Source organism: Lissotriton helveticus, chromosome 5_1 (genome assembly GCF_964261635.1).
Source record: "Lissotriton helveticus chromosome 5_1, aLisHel1.1, whole genome shotgun sequence".
NCBI classification, from domain to species: domain Eukaryota; kingdom Metazoa; phylum Chordata; class Amphibia; order Caudata; family Salamandridae; genus Lissotriton; species Lissotriton helveticus.
In genome coordinates this window covers 1,225,443,246-1,225,466,828 of record NC_136065.1, presented here as the reverse complement: position 1 = coordinate 1,225,466,828, position 23,583 = coordinate 1,225,443,246, and the positions used below count along the sequence as shown (strand labels likewise).

Below are 23,583 nucleotides of genomic sequence, written 5' to 3'. Positions count from 1 at the left end.
GTGGCGACGAGGTCTGGGATACTAAATAAGAAAAAGAAAACAAAAAAAAAAAAAGGAAAGAGACCATCAGGACCCCGCACCAGTGAAGAAAATAAAAAGAGGCAAAGCCCAGTCAGAGGCCACCACATGGAGCTGCAGGAAAGGCAAGCCCAGTCAGGGGCCACCACGAGGAGCTGTAGGTAGGCGGACAGTCACCGCAGCAACACAGATCAGCGGGGGAGCGTGGCAGAAGCGTGCAGAAGAGGGGGGAACACCACCCACATGTTAAGGTGCCAGACGCAGTGGCAGTAACCAGCAGAAGAGACGGCGAGAGTACAGCGACAATCCACAGAGGCCCTGGCGGAGCTAGCAAGACGCAGAGAAGGGGGAGCAGAAGAGCCCCGACCAAACCAAGCGCAAGGCGAGAACGTGCAAGTATGGGGCCCTGCATGATGAGTTCATAAAAGATCAAATGGTCATGCACACCACTAACAAGACAGTACAAGACAAATTGTGGGTGAACAGAGAGGCATCGCTTAAGGAAGTAATAGCCATGGTAAAAAAGGCAGAGTTGTCGAAACGGTGTGCCGACGCGGCTAAAAGAGAGACTGTCCAGAGGACCATGGTGAACAAGGTGGATGATGCAGAGCCACCGGGAAGGAGTGAAGCCACGATGACGGAAGGAAAAGGGCCAAATAAGTGGATGGGGAAACCAGGACAACCATGGAAACAGAACAAAGGAAGCAAGACCACGTGCTACAGGTGCGGAAGCCTGGCACATGCGGCCCAAGACAAGCGTTGTCCAGCGTTCAGAGCAAAATGCATGTTCTGCGGCATAGTAGGTCACTACGAAAAGGTGTGTCGCCGAAAAATTAAGAGATCCACCGTGAAGTACGTGATGCAGGATCAACAGGAGGAAGAAGAAGAACTGGACTAGGAGGACAATGTACTATGTGTGGAAGAACAAGTGCTGGGCATTGACTGTAAGCGGTCCCGCAAACCACAATGCGACATGGTGATAGGAGGTGTGAAAATCAAGATTGTAGCGGATTCTGGATCCCCGTACACCATTGTCCAGAGAGCAGTGTGGAATGAAGAATTCAGGCCCAGCTTGGGCCCAAGGTTAGAACCACCTGATATACGACCGGTGTTGTACACGGGCGAGCTCATCCCCATGGTTGGATACAGAACTTTAAAATTTGAATTCAGAGGAAGAAGTGCGGAGTGCAAATTGTATGTAGCTGAGAAGGGCCCATCAGTCTTAGGATGGATGGACCAAGGTGATCTGGGGATAAAATTGGACCCAGGGGGGACATACAAGTGCTGATGACAGCCCCCGAGAACTGGCCGGACCTGAAGAAGATGAAGATCAACTTCCTGAAAGTGTTTGGCGGGAAGGTCGGCAAGCTGGAGAAGTTCACACATAAGATAACAATCAAAATGGCCGCTGAAGGGGAACTCTAGGGAAGAGCTCCGGGGCTAGGGATCTCCAAGTCTGGACTAAATCCCTGAACAACCCCTAAGCACGACCTAGGACCAAGCGGAACAACTGCTCGTTGTTCTGAGCCAACTAACAGCAAAAACGAACACAGGTATCGCAAGACGCTGAAGAGAATCCGGTACCTGGTCAGTGGACGAGGCTGACTCCCCTCCATGGACTCCTCGGATGACGGACCCTTCACGTTGCGGACCACCAGCTACGGAGCGATCAGGGAGAACACTCAACGGACATTCCCTTGGATGTGAGCGGACCGGAGGGCTCTGTGGAATAATCGGCGGCGGCTCCGGTGCACACAGACTGACCCTCGCGGAAGGCGGAGCTGGGAGACATCGATGACCGACAGGAAAGGTAGGAGCGCCTGCACCCCCCCAGCACGGCCCTACCAGCTGGCAACTCCACGAGACCGCAAGTCCCCGAGAACAAGCATGGGAAAAAACGGGGGATTCCGCAACTAAGGAGGAACGAGAAGCGGCTCGCCTGTCCTTAAAATGGCGGCCGCATAGGACCACTATAATCACGCTAACAAATCGAACTCGCCAACCACCATCCGCGAGGCACAGATATAGAAATAGGACTGGCGTGCCAAGGAAGATAGACACCCTGACCCTACCGAACCGACAATGAAAAGGGACCAACCAAATTAATAATCTGAAACTGAAAAAGGACTGGCGCCGGGAATCAAGTTAAGAAATAGTAAGAGAGAAAGGACTAAGGGAAATAATAAGGGACTAATAAGGGACTAATCAACCCCTAGAAGAAGAGTGGAAAGAAAGAAAGGACCAAGGAAAGAAAAAAGGTCTAAACAACCTCAAGAGAAAAAGAGAAAGAATCCTCCCCCCTCTCAGGAAATCATCGGGGATAGACTCGGCTGGCATCTGGTCACTGGCTACTTACCTCCAGACAACCAGCTCTCACAATTAGGGATAGTTAATTGTTAAATTAATTTAATCAATTACTATTGATGGCATCATAATATCTACAAAGAACGGATTTGATGTGAATAAGCAACAGAACTAATAAGGACCAATCAACTAGAAGATCTAATACAAAACAGTAGCTTGGAAGTCACTGTCACCTCCTATATCTTCCACACCTACAAAGGTATTATAACAATGAGCAAACTATAGAACAAAGAAACTATACCTTACACCTCGAAACCAGGGTACCGAGTGACCACCACCCCCAGGGGATTTCTAGGTACTGAGTTACCACCACCCCCAGGGGGATTTCTAGATCTCTAGATCCTCCTGGCTACACTAGCTGGGAACTACTCAGTTCAAAACAGTCAACAGGCCTCCGCAGACCCTCAACGTGAAGCGAAAATGGAGGGAAGAAACCAAGGATCGACTGGCTTTAATGCAAAGAGCATAGTCTACCCCTCAATGCTATCCAAAAACGCTGCCAAAAAATTCAAACACAACACATTGAGAAAATACCCGGACACGCTGTTCTCTGACCCATATTTTGATATAGTCAAAGGCATCAAGATGAACGACCTTATATTCTATACAAACAAAACAGCCAAATGGCGTAACGCCCTGACTGAAATGCTGTTCACTAAAACTATAAAAAACATACCATATGGCACAAAAATAACGACCACATCAACTAAAAGAAGTAAGACAGAATTATGCATTACTATATATAAAACGGGAATAGTGCTGATACAAGCAACCAACAGAGAACTCGAGAAATTTGAGATAACTTTCCAAAACCTAAAGGAATACATAGATGGACTAAGCTACCAACAAAACTTGACACTTCCAGATGACACACTTGAAAACAAAGACTCCAATACTAGAGACACTAATCAAAAGGACGACCAGAACAACCATATCGCTAACACCGAAGATTCAACCGAAAACGTGTTGGTAATAACAGAGAATGAGATAGAAAGGACAGCGTTGTCCACTAACCCTGGAATCAAAGAGAAGAACCAGGCCCCAAGGAAAGAGCCGTTGCAGCTAACGCATAACTCCACCGCACTTCAAGAGTGTACCCCAGCTCCAAGCAAGTCCCTCTATGAAATTAACGAAATGAACAAGGTAGATGATATCGACCCTCTCCATCCTCCCTCGGAGATGAAGCCTGAGTCTCTTAGTTCACTATCCACAAAAACACCCCTTACATCCCATAACATAAGAAGTAACGGGGACACCTCTTATAGAGCCAGAAATCACAACCAAACTAAGGATTCTGAGAAAAGATTTATGGCAATGAGAACGGATTATTCACGGAGAAGAGCAAAATGCAACACCCATCTCACATAAAAAATCATCCCGAACACAGAAAGAAGTCAAGGAGCTCCAGAAACTCGTAGGTAACCTGGCACAAAATTCGATGAACGTCTCACAGACAATTGGAAAAATCTGGGAGATGGCGATAAGTACGCATTCCAAGGTCTCACACATCCAGAATCTGATACTCAGACACAACAGACCTAACAGGACTAAGCCCTTGGCAAATGAAGAAGCTCTGGCATTACTCCGATCCTATGAACAACCTGACTGGAATAGGGAGGAGAATATCAAAGTAGTACCCACTGACTCTAATAGAACGTCCAGAAAGAATGACAGGAAAGCAATGCACCAAAATTTACAACATATTCAGCTAATCGCACCTGAATCTGATAATGGAAAACGCATTAAGTCACAGAAACCCCTAAATTGTCTACTACTTAACTGTCGTTCAGCAACTAAACATGCATCAGACATAGCTGCCCTCATCATGAATAAGGAAATTGACCTGGCCATCCTCACGGAAACATGGCTCAACGAATCATCTTCCCCCACCATGGATCTCTTAATACCACCACATTATAACATCGTCAGGTTAGACAGACCAAGGAATGTGGGAGGAGGCATAGCTTGCATTCATCGCTCAGAGATCAAGGTCTGCCAATTCCAATCTGACCCCCTAGAATCATGTGAATACCTTGGTATTAATGTAAGAACACCAAATAATCAAAGCTGCAACTTGCATGCATTCTACCACCCACCAGGAGAGAATGCTAAGTTCACAGAGCAACTGATGGAGATCATAACGACCAACTCCAATTCGGATGCCAATAACATATACCTAGGTGACTTTAACCTACATTGGGAGGACGGCAATGACAAACTGATCAACTCGCTTAAGGACTTCCTCAGTGAGCTAAAACTTATACAAGCATGCAACCAACCCACTCACTCACAAGGAGCGACCTTAGACTGGATTATCTCAAGAAATGATGAGGCATCAATCCTCGCTATAGACCCATGTGATTGGTCTGACCATCATGCCATAACATTCGCGATACCTACAATGAAAAAAGGCAGGACCGTGCAACCTCGCAAGCTCAAGAAACTGATCCGAGACACAAAAGAGGCCAATTTTGAACTACTGGTTGAAAGGTGCGAAAAAGATCTGAAGCCACCCAACAATAAGCAAAATGTCAATGAGCTGACGGATCACTACGTAACCTCGATCGGTAATATCGTCAATGACACCATGCCCCAAAAACTGAAAAAAGTCGCAGAGAAACCAAAAAATCCCTGGTTTAATGAGTCATTGAACGAGGACAGGCGCAAACTGAGAATGGCCGAAAGGAAATGGAGACAACATCCCTCCTCCCCGGAGCTGATAGCCCTCAGGAAAACAAGAAACGAATATAACAAGAAGATAATCAACTCCAAAAAAGAATTTATCAGAGCTGAATTGGACAGTGCCATAAACAGACCACGAAAACTCTTCGAGATTTTAAAACAACAGTCAAACAAACTCGCCAAAACGGTTCAAGAGAATACTAAAACTCCCATAAGCTGCGAGGAATTCTCCTCATTTTTCACGGAAAAATCCAAGCTGCTAGAAGTTGAACTCACAAATGCAGCAACTAACCTGATGACCCTTCCTCCACCTAAAACTGAGGCCAATGTCTTAACAGAGGGTCTCCAAACAAAAAACAAGGCAATATGGGATACATTCGAACTATACGACCAGGGAAAGATCGCCAAAACGCTGCCGGAACTCAGACCAAACAACCACTATCAAGACCCTCTACCGGGAAAGTGTATAAGAGAAATCAGCCATACTCTAGTTCCAATCTGGACCGAGATAATAAATGCCTCACTTGCACAAGGGACTCTCCCTGACTGCCTAAAAACAGGGCAGGTAGTGCCCATCATCAAAAAACCGACAGCTGATGCAACAGACCCGAACAACTATCGTCCAGTGACCAACATCCCTCTACTGGCCAAACTCATTGAGAAATGCGTGCAGGGCCAACTAAGCCAACATATAGCGAAATTCTCGCTACTTGACGATTGCCAATCAGGATTCAGAACAGGACACAGTACTGAAACTGCGATCCTGCACATTGTCGATGACGCCTTACAAGCCCTAGACCGTAACCAAACATGCCTACTGATCCTCCTAGACTTGTCATCAGCATTTGACACGGTAAAGCACGAAGTACTAATGACCAGGCTACAAGACAGGATGGGTCTGTCCGGAAACGTACTGAAATGGTTCAACTCCTTCCTACAGAATAGGACTCAGCGATTCCTGGTTAATCAAGCAATCTCTTCCCCGAGCCCCAATGCAATCGGGGTCCCACAAGGCTCAACGTTATCCCCAGATCTATTCAACTTGTATGTAGAACCTCTCACGGAGATTCTTCAAAAATCACAGATATCCTATCATATGTATGCAGACGACACGCAATTATACATAAAGATCGCCTCCCTTGAGGACATTGACCTAATGAACAAGACACTAAAGGAAGCTTTGCGATGGTTAACAATGAACCATCTGAAATTAAACGCCCAGAAAACAGAATTCCTGCTAATTTCACCGACAAGGAGCCAAGCTGAAGTTAAGGAATGGACTAAAATGGTGACGGCGCTAAATTGCGCCCCGACCCTAGTGAACTCAGCCAAATCACTAGGAATTACGCTAGATGAAAACCTTGACATGAAAGACCATATTAATTCAATGGCCAAGAGCGCCCGCTTCCACTTGAATTACTTAAGAAAACTGAAACCCTTTATCTCAGAGACGGATCTAAAACTGGCTACCCAATCACTAGTTATCTCGAGGATCGAATACGGCTGCACCACACTAGCTGGCCTACCGAAAACATCCACAGCACCATTAAAAGCCTGCCTCAACGCAGCGGCAAGACTCATTACGGGAACGAAGAAATTCGATCATATATCTCCTCACCTGAAAGCACTAAACTGGCTACCTTACGAGGCCAGAATTCAAATGAAGATGGCCTGTATTACACATAAAGTGGTTCACTACAACACCCCTAGATACCTAGCCAAGAAACTGAAGTTATCAGGAGGTAACAGAACAACTAGAAGCGCAAGAGAGCTGCTATTGCGACCAGCCTTTTTCCACAAGAAAAAGACCTACAACCGAGCATTCTCTGGAGCTGCCCCCAGAGTCTGGAACTCAATCCCGCCAAACATCAGGAAGATCCAAAATACATTAACATTCAAACGAGAACTTAAGAACCACTTGATGAGTAAATACCCGACTTAGAGAAACCTACGGACTACTGAGATGACCATTTACGCTAACAGAGGATTGTCCTCTTTATGAAAACTGGAAGATCAATACCTGACAATTGACTGTTGCCATGCTCAAGCAGAGGCTTGACACATTACTGCTACCTCATATACCTGTAAACTTATTACTATATCTCTCTGACAAAACTATATAACCTCTACCTCACTCTATGTATTCATCCTCATTATTCTTTATATGCACTGGAATGCCATATAACCCTACCTCACCGAGCTTGGTTTGATACCAGGACACTAGCCAAGCCTTACTAACCATCTAAGGCCAATTGCACATACATCAGGAATTTATATATCTAATCACGCCCACACATTTTATTGCCTTCTACCTCATATCGATTTTTTGTTGTTATTAATGCTATTATAATGGATATATGTTTTGACATTAGGAATTTATATAGCTAATTACGTCCATACACTATACTGCCTCTACCTCATATATATTGTTTGTTTTTACTGTTATGATAATGTTATATGTCATTCTTTACCTGTTAAGCGCTCTGATACCCACGGGTCTTGTCCGCGCTATACAAAACTCTATAAATAAATAAATAAATAAATAAAAGATTGTACTTAAGGAGAACTCCAAACCTGTATCCCACAAGGTCAGGAACGTGCCTCTAGCAGCAAGGGACGCTGTACAGCAGGAACTGCGCAGATTAGAAGAAAATGGAATCATCGAGCCTATAGACAGCTCGGAGTGGCTGGCACCCTTGGTGGTAGCGATGAAACCTAATGGCAAGGTCCGCCTTTGTGTAGACCTTCGAGAACTGAACAAGTGCCTAATAGTGGAAAGGTTCCCGTTGCCTCGCATAGAAGAAATACTGGCCAAGACGAAAGGGGTAAAGTGGTTCTCCACCATTGACCTTACTTCCGCATATCACCGGACAGACCTACATCCAACAAGTCGGAAACTGACATCCTTCATAACACCATTCGGATGCTATCAATTCCGCAGGATGCCCTTTGGCCTTGCTTCGGCAGCCGCGGTGTTCCAGGAACTAATGCACCGCCTCTTCAAGGACATCGAGGGTATCCAGTACTTCCAGGATGACATACTGGTGATGGGGATAGACCGGAAGGATCATGACTAGAAACTAGGCAAGGTACTTCGAGTGCTAGAGAACAATGGCCTGACAGTGGAATGGGAGAAGTGTCGACTCTGAATGACGTCGGTCACCTACTTGGGACATGAGATAGGAGGACACGGCATCACGCCTAAAAGAGCGAATGTGAAAGCAATCTGCGATGCCATGGCCCCAACCAACAAGGAGGAAGTGAGATCCTTCCTAGGGATGGCTGAATATTATAGCAAGTTTGTATAACACTTTGCCACCAAGACGCACCACCTGAGGCAGCTGATAAGGGACAAAACGGTGTTCAAGTGGACAGAAGTGGCTCAAAAGGAATTTGAAGCCTTAAAGAGTGACATTAGTCAAACTGTACCACTACAGGGATACGACCCTCTTGGGCAGTCGATATTAACGACGGATGCCAGCGAGAAAGGACTAGGGAGTGGCCCTCATGCAGGAGAGAAAAGACGGGACGATATAGACCCTCAGTTTCAGCTCGAGATCCCTATCATCCACTGAACAGAAATTCAGTGTGATCGAAAAAGAGATGCTGGCAGTGGTGTGGGCCATGGGGAAATTCTGCCAATTCCTATGGGGCACGAGATTCCAACTAAAGACAGACCACAAGCCATTAGTCAAAGTGCTCCCCTCGAGTAGGCATGCGAGTGCCACGCCCCGCATTGCCAAGATGACATTGAAATTGCTAGAGTACAGGTATGATGTGGAATACATACCGGGGACACGAAACAAGGTGGCAGACTACCTCAGACTACCTCAGTAGAGCTCCCAACCAAATTGCAGAAAACGAGGAGATGGTAGCAGTGGTGGAAGACCCAGAACGGGTGATAAGCAACCAAGAGTGGACCCAAGCGTATGAAGAAGACAAGGACATCTGCGAGGTCAAGGAGAACATAATACATGGGTGGCCAGAGAAGAAAGGATTGCGAGGAGAGCTCCGGAAATTCTATGAAGTCAGAGAGGAACTATCAGTAGGTGACAGTGGAATATTCCTGTTCCGAGGCGACAAAGTAGTCCCCCCGACTACGCTAGTTCCTCACTTGTTGGCACTACTGCACGAAGGACATCTAGGAATCATAAAAACTAAGATGAGGGTGAAGCAGATGTACTGGTGGCCAGGAGTGGACATCCAAGTGGAGAGACACGTGAGAGAGTGTGTTCAATGCCAAAGAGCGGACAAAACTCTGAAGCCCTTAAGGTCGGCCTTGGGAAAGTTTGCCCACCCGAGTAACCCCTGGGAAGAAGTGTCTGTAGACATTCTGGGACCCGTGCAGGACACCCTGGGGACGCCCAAATACCTGTGCGTCCTCGTCGACAAGTACTCAAAATGGCCGGAGGAACACATACAGGAGGATATGGACGCGGAGACAGTGCTTAAGTTCCTTACTTCTGTCTTCCTCAGGGCAGGTATCCCTAGATCCATTCTGAGCGACAATGGGCCGCAATTCACCTCGGAGAAGTGGTACAAGTATGCGGAGAGGAACGGGATCAAAATCAAGCATACCTCCATATACCATCCCTCGAGCAATGGACAGGTGGAGCGGTTCAATAGAGTCTTAATGGGGTCCATCCAAGCTGCCATCACGATGGGTAAAGACTGGGAGAATGAAGTACAAAGTATGATGTGGGCCTACCGCACCACCCCCACCAGCACAGGGTACAGCCCTTTACAAATCTTGAGAGGAAGACACCCCTTCACCAAGGACAATGTAGCATGGAGAGAAAAGACAATCACTAGCAAGTGATCTCCTGCACTAGTGCAGCACAACCTAGAGAAGGGCCAGAGGATATGCACCGAGCACTATAACCGGAGGAGAAATGTGAAGGAAACAGCCCTTGAGAGAGGGGAATGGGTGAGAGTCAAATTAGCGGTACTAAGAAAAAAAAGAGACAGCAAATACAGTCAACCGCTACAAGTGAAAGAAGTATACGATAGGGCAGCACTGCTCAGTGATGGGAATGTGTGGTCCCAAAACCGAATGTCAAAATGCAACAAAATCCTACAATGGTCCCCGGAAGAGAACGGGAGAACACAACAGGACCAAAGAGAAAAGGAGGGAAGTACCCCTGCTGAAGAAGGAGATCCGGGAGCAGAAGGAAACAGTGAAGAGTTTGGAGACCAGGGAATGCTTGAGACGGGGGAACAACAAGAAGGGGAGAGAGTGACCCCGAGGAGAGAAGAGCCGGGCACCCTGAGAGACAAGGTGGTGAGTCCTGCAGAGAATGGCGCCGGGGAAGCCGTCTCCACTCCAGTAAGATGCACACGGGTAGGCAGAGTGGTGGTAAGGCCCACCCGCTTCCGAGACTTTGAACTGGGGGGAAGTTAAGCATCTTGAGGGACTGTCAAAGCAAGTTTCTGTTGTTAATAAAAAGAGGGAGATATGTAGAGTCGCGCTCTAGTTCTCTCGTGCTACGTCATGACGTAGCGCGCGAGGATGCGAGTTCGGGAGCATCTGCGCATGCGCGGAGGAAAAGTGAAAGTAGTGGAGGACGCTCGGCGCTCTCCCGCTCTGTAATACTTAAATAAATATATTTACTACCGCAACCTTGAGTCCTCTAATACTTCGTGCCTAGCAGAAGGCACATCATTACAGGAAGATTCTTGTAAATTTGGGATGTTTTTTTACAAAGAAACGATATCTTGGTACTGGAAGGGATGGCCTCATCCAGGATGCCCTCTTCCATGAACTGAATCATCAAGTTTAATATGTATGAAATGTTCGGCAGGAGCCACCATCAAGTTTGTGGTAAGAGCAGATTCATTAATAGCTAAAAAGCCTCAAGGCAAATTTAATAGATTTTTTTTTTAATGTTTCAGTTCTTTTGATGGATTGGTAGGCTTTTTCTTTTCAGGGTGTGTCGGCGTTTTTTTAAATTGGCGATACACACGGTTAAAATCGATAAAAATACAAGTGGCCTCCCTGCTCTAAACACAAATGTCTTCCAGGTCACGGTTTTCCGGGTTGGAAAAGAAAACCGTGACCTGGTAGACATTCGTCGGCGATGACCTCCAGATTTCATATCATGGTTACATGGTGATTGAAACTCTACCTATCCTCTTAAACGCACACAGGACAACATTGTGATCCAACAAAATGTCAGAGACAAATCTTGCCGTGTGTGAGGAAGGGCGAGTCGACCCACAGTGCTCAAAATGTAGCAAAGACTCCTTACCCAGCCTGAAACCAGAGAAAGTACTCACTGCATGATGATGATTAGACAGCACTCGTACTAGCCAATCCTGTGGCAGCACATTAATTTGGCATAACTCTTCCAGATGCTGACCTGCAAGACACAAAAAAGCCAATAGTTCACGGATAAGAATAGAGGAAGCTCCACATTCTACCATGAATCCATGATGCCTTTCCTCATACACGCACGCTTCTGTGCAGGATCAGAATGAAATAATTACGTAACTTTAAGTGAAGAATTCCGGCATCGATACAAAAGATAGTTCACATGTGATTTAGTTTTTTGCCTAGAATTGTAAAACAAATAAGCTAGCATTAATTCTGAATGTAGTGTTTTTATTCTCCAGTATTTCAATTTTTGATGAATTCGTGAGCACCATCCCCCTAAACCCAGAGAAGCTGATTGTATGAGTTCTTTAGTAATGATTAAAAAATAATGCAATTTAACCTCTGGTGGTGGTGACAAGCAGCTCCAGAAAAATTGACTGAGAGGCAACCAATCTGAAGGAGATGGATGACTTGCATATATAGTCTCAGAAGTAATTCATTATTCTTAAGCATTGGATCTTTAATATGTGAACATGATGTTCTTTTAATAGATTACTATTTATGTATGCATGTGTAATTATATAATACAAGTCTGGCTGCAAATTAATGGTGCAATTCAGAAGTGGTAGGGTTTTTTTCTGAAAAGAGGTTGGGCAGCAGTGGTCAAGAAAGAGTGGAGAAGGAATATGGAGAAGTGGAAAAGAATTAAAGGTGAAGGGTTAATGGCAGATGAACATGATGGATTGGTAGTGGAGGCTGGTTTGTAGGTGGTCTTTGATAAGAAGTAAGGAGGCAGGTTTGGTCTGTATGAGAGGAAGGGGTGAGATGGGTTCATGAGGTCACTCTTGTGGTCTAGAAACCAACATGTTATAAAATGAGATTTTCATGGCCTATTTTCTGAAGACAAGGAACGAAAATGCTTGGTGAATTGTAATTCAGACGGCGGCCCACATCCTCAGAGCAAAACAGAATCCTGGTGTCTTGAGTTCTCCTTCATTTACTTTCAGGTATCTAGTATGATGGTGCTGCTACTTTTTTGAGTAAACAGAACAGATGTGAGGAACTTCAATCAATTAGGGCTTGTAAAGCGTGGCTACTCACCCGTGAGGGTCTGAAGGCGATGGTTGGATGTCAGATACGATGGTGTGCTGTCCCTTATTTCCTTGTAGGTGATGCACAAGGACTTCAAGAGGATGTGGGTTAGCAGGTGGTCCAAGTGGTATTCATGTTAATTGTTAACTCATCCTCTGCCATTAAACAGTGGAAATACCAGACTCTTTTGAAGAGGCCCACCACAGGTCTATCATAGGCTGTAAAATGATCTTTTGATGGGTGGGGGTCATACTTTTCTGGGATGCAGACAAAAAGAATTTGCTTTTGTCAAGGTTACATAGACACTGGATGATTGCTCTGAGTTCCTTTTCTTAGAGGAATGGCCTCACCCTGTTCAGCAGGAACAGTTGAAGTCAAACGATCTTGCTTTTGGAAAATATGAGTTTTGAAGCACAGGTGGCTATTGATCTGAAAACTCAATAATTTGGTGCTGAAAATGAGCTGCAGAATAAAATCATCCAGTTTCATCATCTTTATAGAGTCCTGAACATGCTTTTAATTGCTGGTTTTAACTGTGAGAACAAACTCATCTTGGCATGGTTTAATCTGAGATAGACCTTCCACAACCTGGCTTGCCTGCGAGGCAAGCATATGTGACACTCTGGTGTAACAGGGTATCTTCCAGATACTGGTGTATCCCGACTCCATATTGACCAGTAGGATTTACAGTGGCTCCGATTTTAAGCACCAGGCAGCTGGTGAGACTATAGAGCCTTTGATTTGACACATATTATACGGATAGTCCTGGCAGAGTTTATCTCAACCATATGGGCATTGTTCTAGTGTATGATTTGAACAATTGGAGGACAATGCTTTGAAAATCTTTTTTGTGTGCGAGAGTGTCAAGCTGGGTTCAGTACTCAGCAATGGTATAACATATAGAGGTCAAGCAGGAGAAGAATGCAGAGGCCATCATTGTCTGGAATCAGAAGGGCATCACATGGATGGTTGCTGCCTGTGTGCTGCAATGTGGACTGAAGCAGACAGGTAGAACTGTAAGGGGGTACTGGACTTGATTTTTTCATGGATTTATTTGGTGAAGGCAAAAAACAAAGTTTATTTCTGCTTTCATTTCCTAACAGATATAACAAAAATCCAGACTCAACTCAAGATTTATTTAACCTTAAAACATCACCCCAGGAGAGAGGAAGCAAAATGTCAACCAACAATATACAACCCGACTCTCATCTCATGTGTAGCCAGCAATACAAAGGCTTCTTCAGCTAACAAACACTTTCCCATCCAGTTTTATGCATTACGATTGACAGCATGCAACCTTTGATGAGCGATCTCGTATCAGTAACCCACAAGAAAATTAATTTTTCACATATTTTGTCAAATTTCCCTGACAAGGGGCATGGCCAGAGCTCACAAGATGGCAGACGCTCTTTCTTGAAATCTGGACCAACACCCGTATTCCATCTAAATGATGGTAGACATGAACACATCCACATAGTGCTTGACCGCTTAATCGCCCTGGGAGCCGAGCTCAGGCTGACGGAGGGTTAAGGGTAGCATGCTTGGATTGGAGCTGCCTTGTGCCTTGCAACAGAGGAAAGGACCGCAGCCCAGAGGACAGAGAGTTGGTTTCCCATAGCCTCTCGATAGAGGTTCAGATTGGCAAGCACTTGAAACATCTTGCGAGACGCCTTCAGGGGTTGGCCGGTTGCCTGGAGCCCAATGGCAGGGGCAGTAGGAGGAATGACCCAGCAGCGGTGCATGACGTTCCCATTGTACTTAGCCTTTCTATTTGACGCTCAGTGGAGCCTAGATTGAACACGAGGAGGCCTCTAGCCATGCTGACCCAGAGCTACACCATATGTGGCCGCCACCGAAGGTCACGCGGACAATAACAAGACCTGTTGCCTTCTCTTGTACGGAGGAATGTGATGGGTCCTGGAGAGGAACTGGTGGGGGCTGTGCATGCTGCCCGATCTCGGGGTTGTCAGGCCCTGTCGCTTGCGGTGCTTGGGGAGGCCCTCCTCACCAACTAGGAGGATTACAACGATCAGGCCTAGGACCCAGAGTTGGCTACAGGGCCTGAGAGATATGGGGGCTGAATGGTGACCTGGAGGGTCCCAGAAAACTATGTCCAGAGGGAGATAGAGCAGTTGAGAAAAGTGTGGCAGCCTTGGGATTCTTCACATTGTCGGTGGCCCTCGCCTGGAGCGAGTGGGATGAGGTTGGATCGCGGGGAGTGGGGTGTGGGCTGCAAGTACCAGCTATCGTCCCAGTCTCCTGAGGGGTCCTTCTCTCTCCCCTTCACCCTACTCCTGTGGAGCACATTAACTGTGGGGGAGGGAGCCAAATCGTCATCCCATGCGTTACATGATGAAGGACAAGACTATGGCCCATTCAGACAGGCTAACCTAGATTAATTTGCCTGGGTGATACCACAGGAGACTAGGTAGGTCGACTTAGCACCGGAGGCGATGGAGAGTCGTGATGCAGCTGCTGAGGAACAAGGTGCAAGAAACTCCATTGATATCATCCTTAAAGCGATAGCTGACACCAGACAAGCCTTGGAGTCGCAGATAGGCTTAGTGGGTTGTGACATGACTTTACTAAAACAGGACCAAGGTCAAGTGGTCGATCGAGTTACCAAGGCAGAAGGATGCATCTCTATTCTGGAAGATGAAATGAAAGCCATGAGAACCAACCTGCATAAAGAAAGACCAATTCAGAACCGTGACACCATGTGGAGGATGCAGAAGGGAGGTCCAGTTGCAATAATTTGAGGTCATGGGTTTCCCAGAAGGGTTGGAGGGGGTTGACACAACACAATCATTGGAGCAGTGGCTGAAGCAACATCTCCCAGATGCACAGGTCTCTATGTGGTTTCTCATTGAGAAGGCACAAGGGGCACTGGGCCCATTGCAGCCCCTGGGGCATAGCCGCATATGATAATCATTGGCTTTCTCAACTACAGAGACTCCAAAGCGGTGATGCGTTCAGCTTCGTTGAAGGGAGAGCTTAGATGTTTGACCAGTTGAAAGTGAAATTGAGACTTATGGGCCTACGATATATGCTGCTATTCCCTGCTAAATTAAAGGTGCAATGTGACTGTGGGTTGGATACAGCAACTAGGTTCATCCTGGTCAAAGATTTCACCTTCTGACTTAGGGCCTGATTACGACCTTGGCGAATGGGATACTCCGTCACAAACATAACAGATATCCTGTATGCAGTATTACAATTCCATTAAATCCTATGGAACTTGCAATAGAGCAGACAGCATATCTGTCACGTTTGTGATGGAGTATCCCACCTGCAATGATTGTAATCAGGCCCTTAGTCCTTTAATTCCCAATCCATCACAGGAGTACACTTCTAACACCCCCCAGGACCTTAGGGGAGGCAATTAGAAACTCACAGGGTGTCAGGCAGAGGCTAATTGCAGGGTCCAGTCCAGGTCTACAGTCGTGGACGATTGGCATAAAGCATTTGCTTATCGAATTTGGACTAATGAATGGAGCCTGACAATATGAGATTAACAATGGATTAAGGTAAGAATAGACTCAGATGTAAATGTGTTTACCTAAAATCTACACTAAAGGATGCCTGAATAGGACATGTTACTGCTCACTGTGCATGTCTATGTGGGTTCTTTAACTGGTTGTAGGGTGAGCGTATTTGAGTCACGCCTCCACCTATGGTGTGTGCAGTTTGGGACTTGGACCAAGGGTTGGTGAAGACACCATAATAACGTATAGAGAGTAGCAAGGGTTAACGCATGTTGGCTCTTAGACCACATTGCAATAATTAAATGCATTTCGTTCTAGACGTAACCGATTTTTAAATTTGAATTTTGGCTATCTACAGGTACTTATCGTGGTCTAGACTTAAGTATACGTGCAATATTTAGATTTAGATAAAGACTACATGGCTAAGCCGAGAATTAAATGGGAGAAGATGGAATCATGCTACTCATGGCGCATGAATGAACTGTTCAAACTCATTACGATGGGTACACAACTTGACACAGACTATGTTGGAATGTGTTGAATGAATATTACTTTTTCTCTTTGTTTTTTACTTTACACATAAGGACTAGATCGCAGTTTGTTTGTTAAGAGAGTTCAAAATCCACTTTGCATCGAATTTTGATGGATAATATCTAGAGACACATAAACATGAGACTAAAAACGCTGAGTTGTACAAGGACTTTTCCAAAATATATTGTGATATACCCGTTCAGTACCTACTCTCTGAGCTTACGAGTATGTTTGAAAGTACTAGTGTCGATTTTTAGGGAGAGGAGTTGGCTTAACGGCTAGAGCGTCGACCTCGAATCTGGGGAACTTGGTTTGAGTCTCGGCAATGACGCTGAACATCCTGTGATTCTGGACAAATCACTGTGGGGCATATTACCAACGTTAAGCGATATTTATCGCTAACGATGCTTAGCAACAAATTTTTTAACGCTAAGCATCGTCAGAAATTATCGCAGATAAACCTTGCTATTATCAAGGTTTATCGCAAATGCGATAAAAAACGGCCGCAATGCATGAATATCGCTGAAAAGTCAGCGATATTCATGCATTACCGAGCTAATGCTTTTAGCCATGTTATCCACCTCCCATTGGATAACATGGATAAGAACTGCTCAGGGCAGGTGTTAGTTTTTGGAGATATTCGCGCTTAGCGCGAATATCTCCAAAAGTTGGTAATAGGAGATAGCGATGTTAGCGACTGTTTCCAGTCGCTAACATCTTGGCACGCCCACTTTGCATGTCATTAGTGATAAATATCACTGACAAGCAAAGTGGGGCCCAAGATGGTCGCTATCTCCTACTAGCTGTCGCTAACTGGTGTTAGCGACAGCTAGGTAATAGGGAGATAATTTTATCTCCGCTTTCTTGGCTTTTAAAGCCAAAAAAGCGGAGATAAACCCCCTTGATAATATGCCCCTAAATCTCCCTGTGCCTAACAACAACAAAAAAAAATATTGTGTCCTAATGTGATGCAACTGGTGCTATGTAAAGCGCTCTGATATCCGATTCAGGGCAGTTTGCGCCATATAAAACTCTGTAAAATTAAAATTAAAAAAATACACAAATGGAGTAATTATGTGTGCTTTTTTCTATCTGAGCTGTATAAAAATGTAATGAATATTGAGGATGTATTGTAGACACACACATGTAGTAATTAGGTATGTTTTTTTCTATCTGAGCCATATAAAGTGTAATGAATATTGAGTATGTGGTGTAGATTCTCGAATTTAACATGTCTCTTTTTTCGAGTCAGTAATCACTGATGTGACTAAAATGAGCGGATTTGAGTCGTATTTTATTATGTCTATATGTATGTTGGTGTATTTGATGTGCAGTTTTAAATGTGTTGACAGTCATATTTGTCATGCTTACAGCCCTGAAGAAGCCCAAAGAGTGGGCGAAATGGGTTGGCAGTCTGGAATTATCTGTATCACTTTGGAAGTAAGTAAATATAAGAAAGAACAAAAACCTCTTGAATCTACCTTTTGTTGCGCAATACAGTATTGTCTGAGTCATTTGTTTACAATTCTTTTGACAGTTGCCTCCCTTTCCACATATGTATAGATATATATATATATATATATATATATATATATATATATATATATATATATATATATATATATATATATATATATATATAGGTACTAACCTGTCAAAAGGGTTTATTTTGTCAGGTCCTATTCTAGTTTTTACACTGCTATAGTCAGGCTACAGTGGTAAGCCTGAAGCCATGTTTGCACTGCTACGATATGGAATGGCACAATAGGTGCTGTAGTAAGCTAGTGCCATTTAACTTCCAGACCCTAGGTACGTTTTGTACCATATACTAGGGACTTATCTAGACTGGCTAAATATACCAAATCAAATAACAATCCAACCATGTTACAAGGTGGAGCACAGGTACTTTACTACTGGTTAGCAGGGGTAAAGTGCGCAGACTTCTAAAGCCGTCTAAAATATTTGGTCCAGAAAAAGCTGAACAATCTGGTATGATCACATAGAACAGGCAGATTTCCTACAGGCAGCACATTCAATTTTCAGGAAATTCAGGCCCAATAGCACTTAGGGCCTCATTTATGATTAGGTAGGAACAGAACATGTATCAAAAATTGTCAGATGTCTAATGTGCTTAACTATCTGTATCGCAATTTCTGACAGCATATCCTGTGCCTGCTCTGCCATCAGAAATATACTGTCTGCCTTGCGCATACCAGTGAGAAAGGGCCGCTCTACATAGGATGTTCCCGTGACACAATTCTCAATGTCTTTTTTCCTGCCCAGGTCAGTCATGCACAGCAACATGGTCTCAGAACAAAGTATCCCTGGACTCGGGGAGAAATCCCCTAGCAACCAGGGACATTAGGTTCTTATTTTCCACCATCATGGCGGTGCTTTATCTTTGGGGGAAAAAAGTGCAGACCAGTCTACCTTGAAGTGATGGTACGGTGGATTGCTGTCACACTATTGTTTTGCTGGAGGAGCTCTCACCACATTGGTGAGATCAGTTTCAGGAGGAAAAAAAATCTTCCAAATGAACAGAGAGCTCAAAATATGGTGTGACAGGTATGGCTGGGCTACAGCTCATTCTACTATAACATTGTCCTGTAATCTCCAGAAGCCAGAGAAGCAGCTTTCACCTTGCACATCAATTAAAGCAAAAGGTTGTTGACAATGAAGTTTTTTTCTTTTCTTGTGGTATGTCATCAGAAGCTGCTACACACCAAAACAGCAGGGGCTCACCTCACGGCTCTTTAACGCCCATCGGTGAAAAAATAATCTAAGCTAGCCTCAGAGTGGGAGAGGAGCAAGTCTTAGGCAGCCCAACACCTACTAGGTGAGTGACAAACAGCATTAGAATGGTGAATGCACTCCTTAATAAAAATGCTACACGTAAAGTTAATACTTCATATCTCTTTAAAATGTATTCTCAGCCGTGCAGCAGGAACAAATAAAAGGGCGTTTATATCGACAGAAAATCCAGTGCTATCTGTTTATGTCCTCTACATTTTCATTAAAAACTATAATCTACGGGGCATGGCCTGGCAAGATGGCCGTTCAGACGCACAAAGCCCGTGCTCTGAGGCTCCACATTCCAATCCTTGCGCACTCACTGGGGAGATAGGCGACCTTGTTGCAGGCTGATTTGCAGTGGGGCCGGGCAGATTCACTACGGAAATGTATCAGTGCCGTAAGGAGCGCGATCCGCGGGTTGACGGGGACTCTTTCGGAGACCAGCAGGGTTTTGGGGGTGACCTGCTGCTCCAGACTTTGCCCAGTGATGAGTCATCGTCTGCCGAGGGCAGACGTCCTCACAGGAGATCCTTGTCCTGCCCCTGATCATCGCAATTCGGGGTGCGGCCTGGGCCTAGGCCTGGGCCTAGACACCATGCACACATGGTGGTGAAAGCTGAGACGGTCCCTGGAAGCTCCAGGGTGAAGGTGGCACGCACAGGGATCTCCCCCCATCCTGAATATCCTGTTCCGCAGCGGTGGCGCTTATGCGCACTTGAGAGTGTAGAGACCGGTCAGTGAAGGAGTGCCTTTCGGGGGCCTGTTGGACTCCTTGGAGTCCCCTGGTGCTCTTGGCTCTGTTTGGTGGAGAGGTGGCATTGGCCACTAAAGAAGAAACGCCCGCACTGGCGCTCTGGGCCGCGAGCTGGTGCACAGATGCCAAGGGAGTGGCCTGTGCGGATTGGACCTTGGAGGAGCTGCGGGTGAATAGCGGCATAAATCGTGGCTTGTCTGGGGGAGCCGGGAGTGAGCGCTTCCACCTGCCTCCCATCCTGCATCTCCTGCTCAGGGTCCCATGGCTGTGGGGGATGATGTTAATTCAGCACAGCCAGTGTGGATAGACGGCAAGGCATAGTCAGGGGATGGATGCACAGTGTTAGCCTGGAGAGGCCAACGTGGGGCCCGACTCGATCAGATCTGGCAACAGCTCTGTTGGGGCACAGAGTCTTCACCAGCAACCTGTGAGAGGGATGGGATGATATCCAGGTGGGAGTGGGTGATCAGACTGTGACTTGGGAGTGCATCCCCTGCACCCGCCTCCTCTTCTCTTCTCGCCTCCATCCTCGGTGTTTCTCCTTCTTGTATTTCTCTGGGGAGCACCAAATTGGCTGACTCGTAATGGAGCAGGACAAGATGGCCAGTAGCCAACAGGGCAACACCATTACCCAGTATGCTATATCCCAGGGCCTGCCACAACGGAGCATGCAGCAGACAGGTTTCCTGCCGCCCAAGCAAGATGAGGAGCCGTCGAGCGCAGCTATACTCGAGCCAATGCTGGGGTAGTGCACGGCGCTAGAGGGGAAGATCAACTTGGTCACAATCGAGGTTGGCCTCCTGCGCACGGATCTTTACAGGGTGGCAGATAGAGCGACTAAGAAGGAGCGATCCCTTAACGATATTGGTAAGGAGCTGGCCACACTTAAGGCACAGGTCTTCCGCCTCGTGGCAACTACCAAAATCCTGGAAAACAGGGCAGAACACATTGCAGGCAGGTATCAGCGCAACAAATTGCGGCTGGTGGGTTTCCCGGAACGAGTGGAGGGTGACTTGGCGGAACGCTTTCTGGAGGAAAGGCGATACAAAAGGGGATGATGGACGGAGCGTTTGAGCAAATCAAACACTCACCCCCAGTCAACTGATCTGGGTTTAATCCATCACCATTCTTTACCTCACTCAGCCACCCCAGTTCAGACATGGCCATATGCAAATCAGTCTGACCCTGTGCCTCATGGTAACAGTCCAGCCCGAACTGCCAAGCCATGTCTTCACTGAACCGGAAACAAGCATCCTGGGACCGGTTTCGGATTCATAATCCTCATCAGCCAGGCTATCTAGAATCCAGTGGCCAAGTGAGCAAGGGACTCACGTCTGAGCATACCCTGCCACACTTAGGGCGAACAAAGCGATACAAAAGGGGATGATGGACAGAGCGTTTGAGCAAATCAAACACTCACCCCCAGTCAACTGATCTGGGTTTAATCCATCACCATTCTTTAGCTCACTCAGCCACCCCAGTTCAGACATGGCCATATGCAAATCAGTCTGACCCTGTGCCTCATGGGAACAGTCCAGCCCGAACTGCCAAGCCATGTCTTCACTGGACCGGAAACAAGCATCCTGGGACCGGTTTCGTATTCATAATCCTCATCAGCCAGGCTATCTAGAATCCAGTGGCCAAGTGAGCAAGGGACTCACGTCTGAGCATACCCTGCCACACTTAGGGCGAACAAAGTGATACAAAAGGGGATGATGGACGGAGCTTTTGAGCAAATCAAACACTCACCCCAGTCAACTGATCTGGGTTTAATCCATCACCATTCTTTAGCTCACTCAGCCACCCCAGTTCAGACATGGCCATATGCAAATCAGTCTGACCCTGTGCCTCATAGGAACAGTCCAGCCCGAACTGCCAAGCCATGTCTTCACTGGACCGGAAACAAGCATCCTGGGACCGGTTTCGGATTTATAATCCTCATCAGCCAGGCTATCTAGAATCCAGTGGCCAAGTGAGCAAGGGACTCACGTCTGAGCATACCCTGCCACACTTAGGGCGAACAAAGCGATACAAAAGGGGATGATGGACGGAGCGTTTGAGCAAATCAAACACTCACCCCCAGTCAACTGATCTGGGTTTAATCCATCACCATTCTTTAGCTCACTCAGCCTGTCAGGCTCTGCTTTCTGGCCTCTTCGGGGCTGTGTTGCTAGACCTATAACCTCCCCATCTGAACTGCCTCAGAGTCTGAAGTAAAAAACACAGACTACTAAGGGTGTCCAACCGGGGAGGGAAAGGAAGGGGACAGCAGGGAGGGAGACCTGAAATGACAAAGAACAGCTAGTTTAGGAAAACCCTCCGGCTCAGGTACTTCTAACCCACCCACTTCTCTAATGCTCTTTACCTCACAGGTAGGGACAGTAGACCCCCGCTCGTACCTGTAAAGGAAAATACACATGACCGGTTCTGTAGAAGACACTCTAGGATGAGGTACCAGGCACTCCACCCAGCTGTAAGGATGACAAAGCACAAACACGTTTTCAGGAAAACCCTAACTACTAAGGGCTATGCTATGTACCGGTATACATGCTACACCTACCTAATATGCATAAAATACAATCCTCAATGGGGAAGGTAATTCCCTCTGTTTGTACCCCTCTTGGAGTCTCCTACAGCAGGTAAAACGATAAACAAGTGATGTAAATGGAAAGAAAAACAATGCAAAGAACAACGGAAACTGAAAGGGTTATTTCTTAATTCTGATGTTCGTAATTCACACCATAAACAGATAAACACCCATATTCGTTTTTTGTCAGATTAAGTCACCAGAGGGGTATCAGAGCCTCTGTCTTCTGACTATGCACCAGAGTTCCTCGTACTTGTAAGTTTGTTTCTCCCACCTTGAGAGACTCTTAATCAATCTTCCGGTTTGCCTAGTACGCTGCGTGGTTCATGTGTGGGAAGCCCCTCACACGACAAACAAAGGAGGCCGGGTGACGTTTCCCCTCAGCCGAGAAGAAAAAACCCGATGAGAAGCAAAGTTCGCGCACCAGCGCGGTGTACACTAAAAGTCAAACAATGAGAAGCCGGGTATTTAACACCCTCACGGACCGGTTGCTTCCCCTCAGCCGAGAGGAAAACCAAAGTACATTTAGAGCTCCACGTCCCAGCGTGAACTCCGACCTCGAGATGAAGTGCCGGCACAATAGAACAGATGCGGACAGAATCCGCTTTCTTACCGCCTCTTCACTCTCTCAAACCGTTCTCCAGGATACATCCAGAATTATCGGCAACAGCTTCTTCCCCGGGGCTCTATTTGATGACTCGTTGCGCACGTCCTGTGCATACCTTGCATGACGGCCCCTCAGCATGACGGGAGTTGTAGTTTGTTGTCATTCCGATATGTTGTGAACACGGGATTCGGGTAGTCGAACACCCTGCCCGGCGGATCATGACACAGCCACCCCAGTTCAGACATGGCCATATGCAAATCAGTCTGACCCTGTCCCTCATGGGAACAGTACAGCCTGAACTGCCAAGCCACGTCTTCACTGGACCGGAAACAAGCATCCTGGGACCGGTTTCGGATT

General features: G+C 46.2%; 1 protein-coding gene across 2 annotated transcripts in view; it reads right to left on the bottom strand.

The window, feature by feature from the left end:
• Nucleotides 1-23,583, bottom strand: part of BTBD16 (BTB domain containing 16) — a 957,777-nt gene that overhangs the window by 201,541 nt on the left and 732,653 nt on the right. For both annotated transcript variants that reach the window (XM_078641204.1, XM_078641205.1), the window contains exon 14: nucleotides 11,341-11,423. In XM_078641204.1, the coding sequence (XP_078497330.1) occupies nucleotides 11,341-11,423 (83 nt within the window). The remainder of the gene's footprint in view (nucleotides 1-11,340; nucleotides 11,424-23,583) is intronic.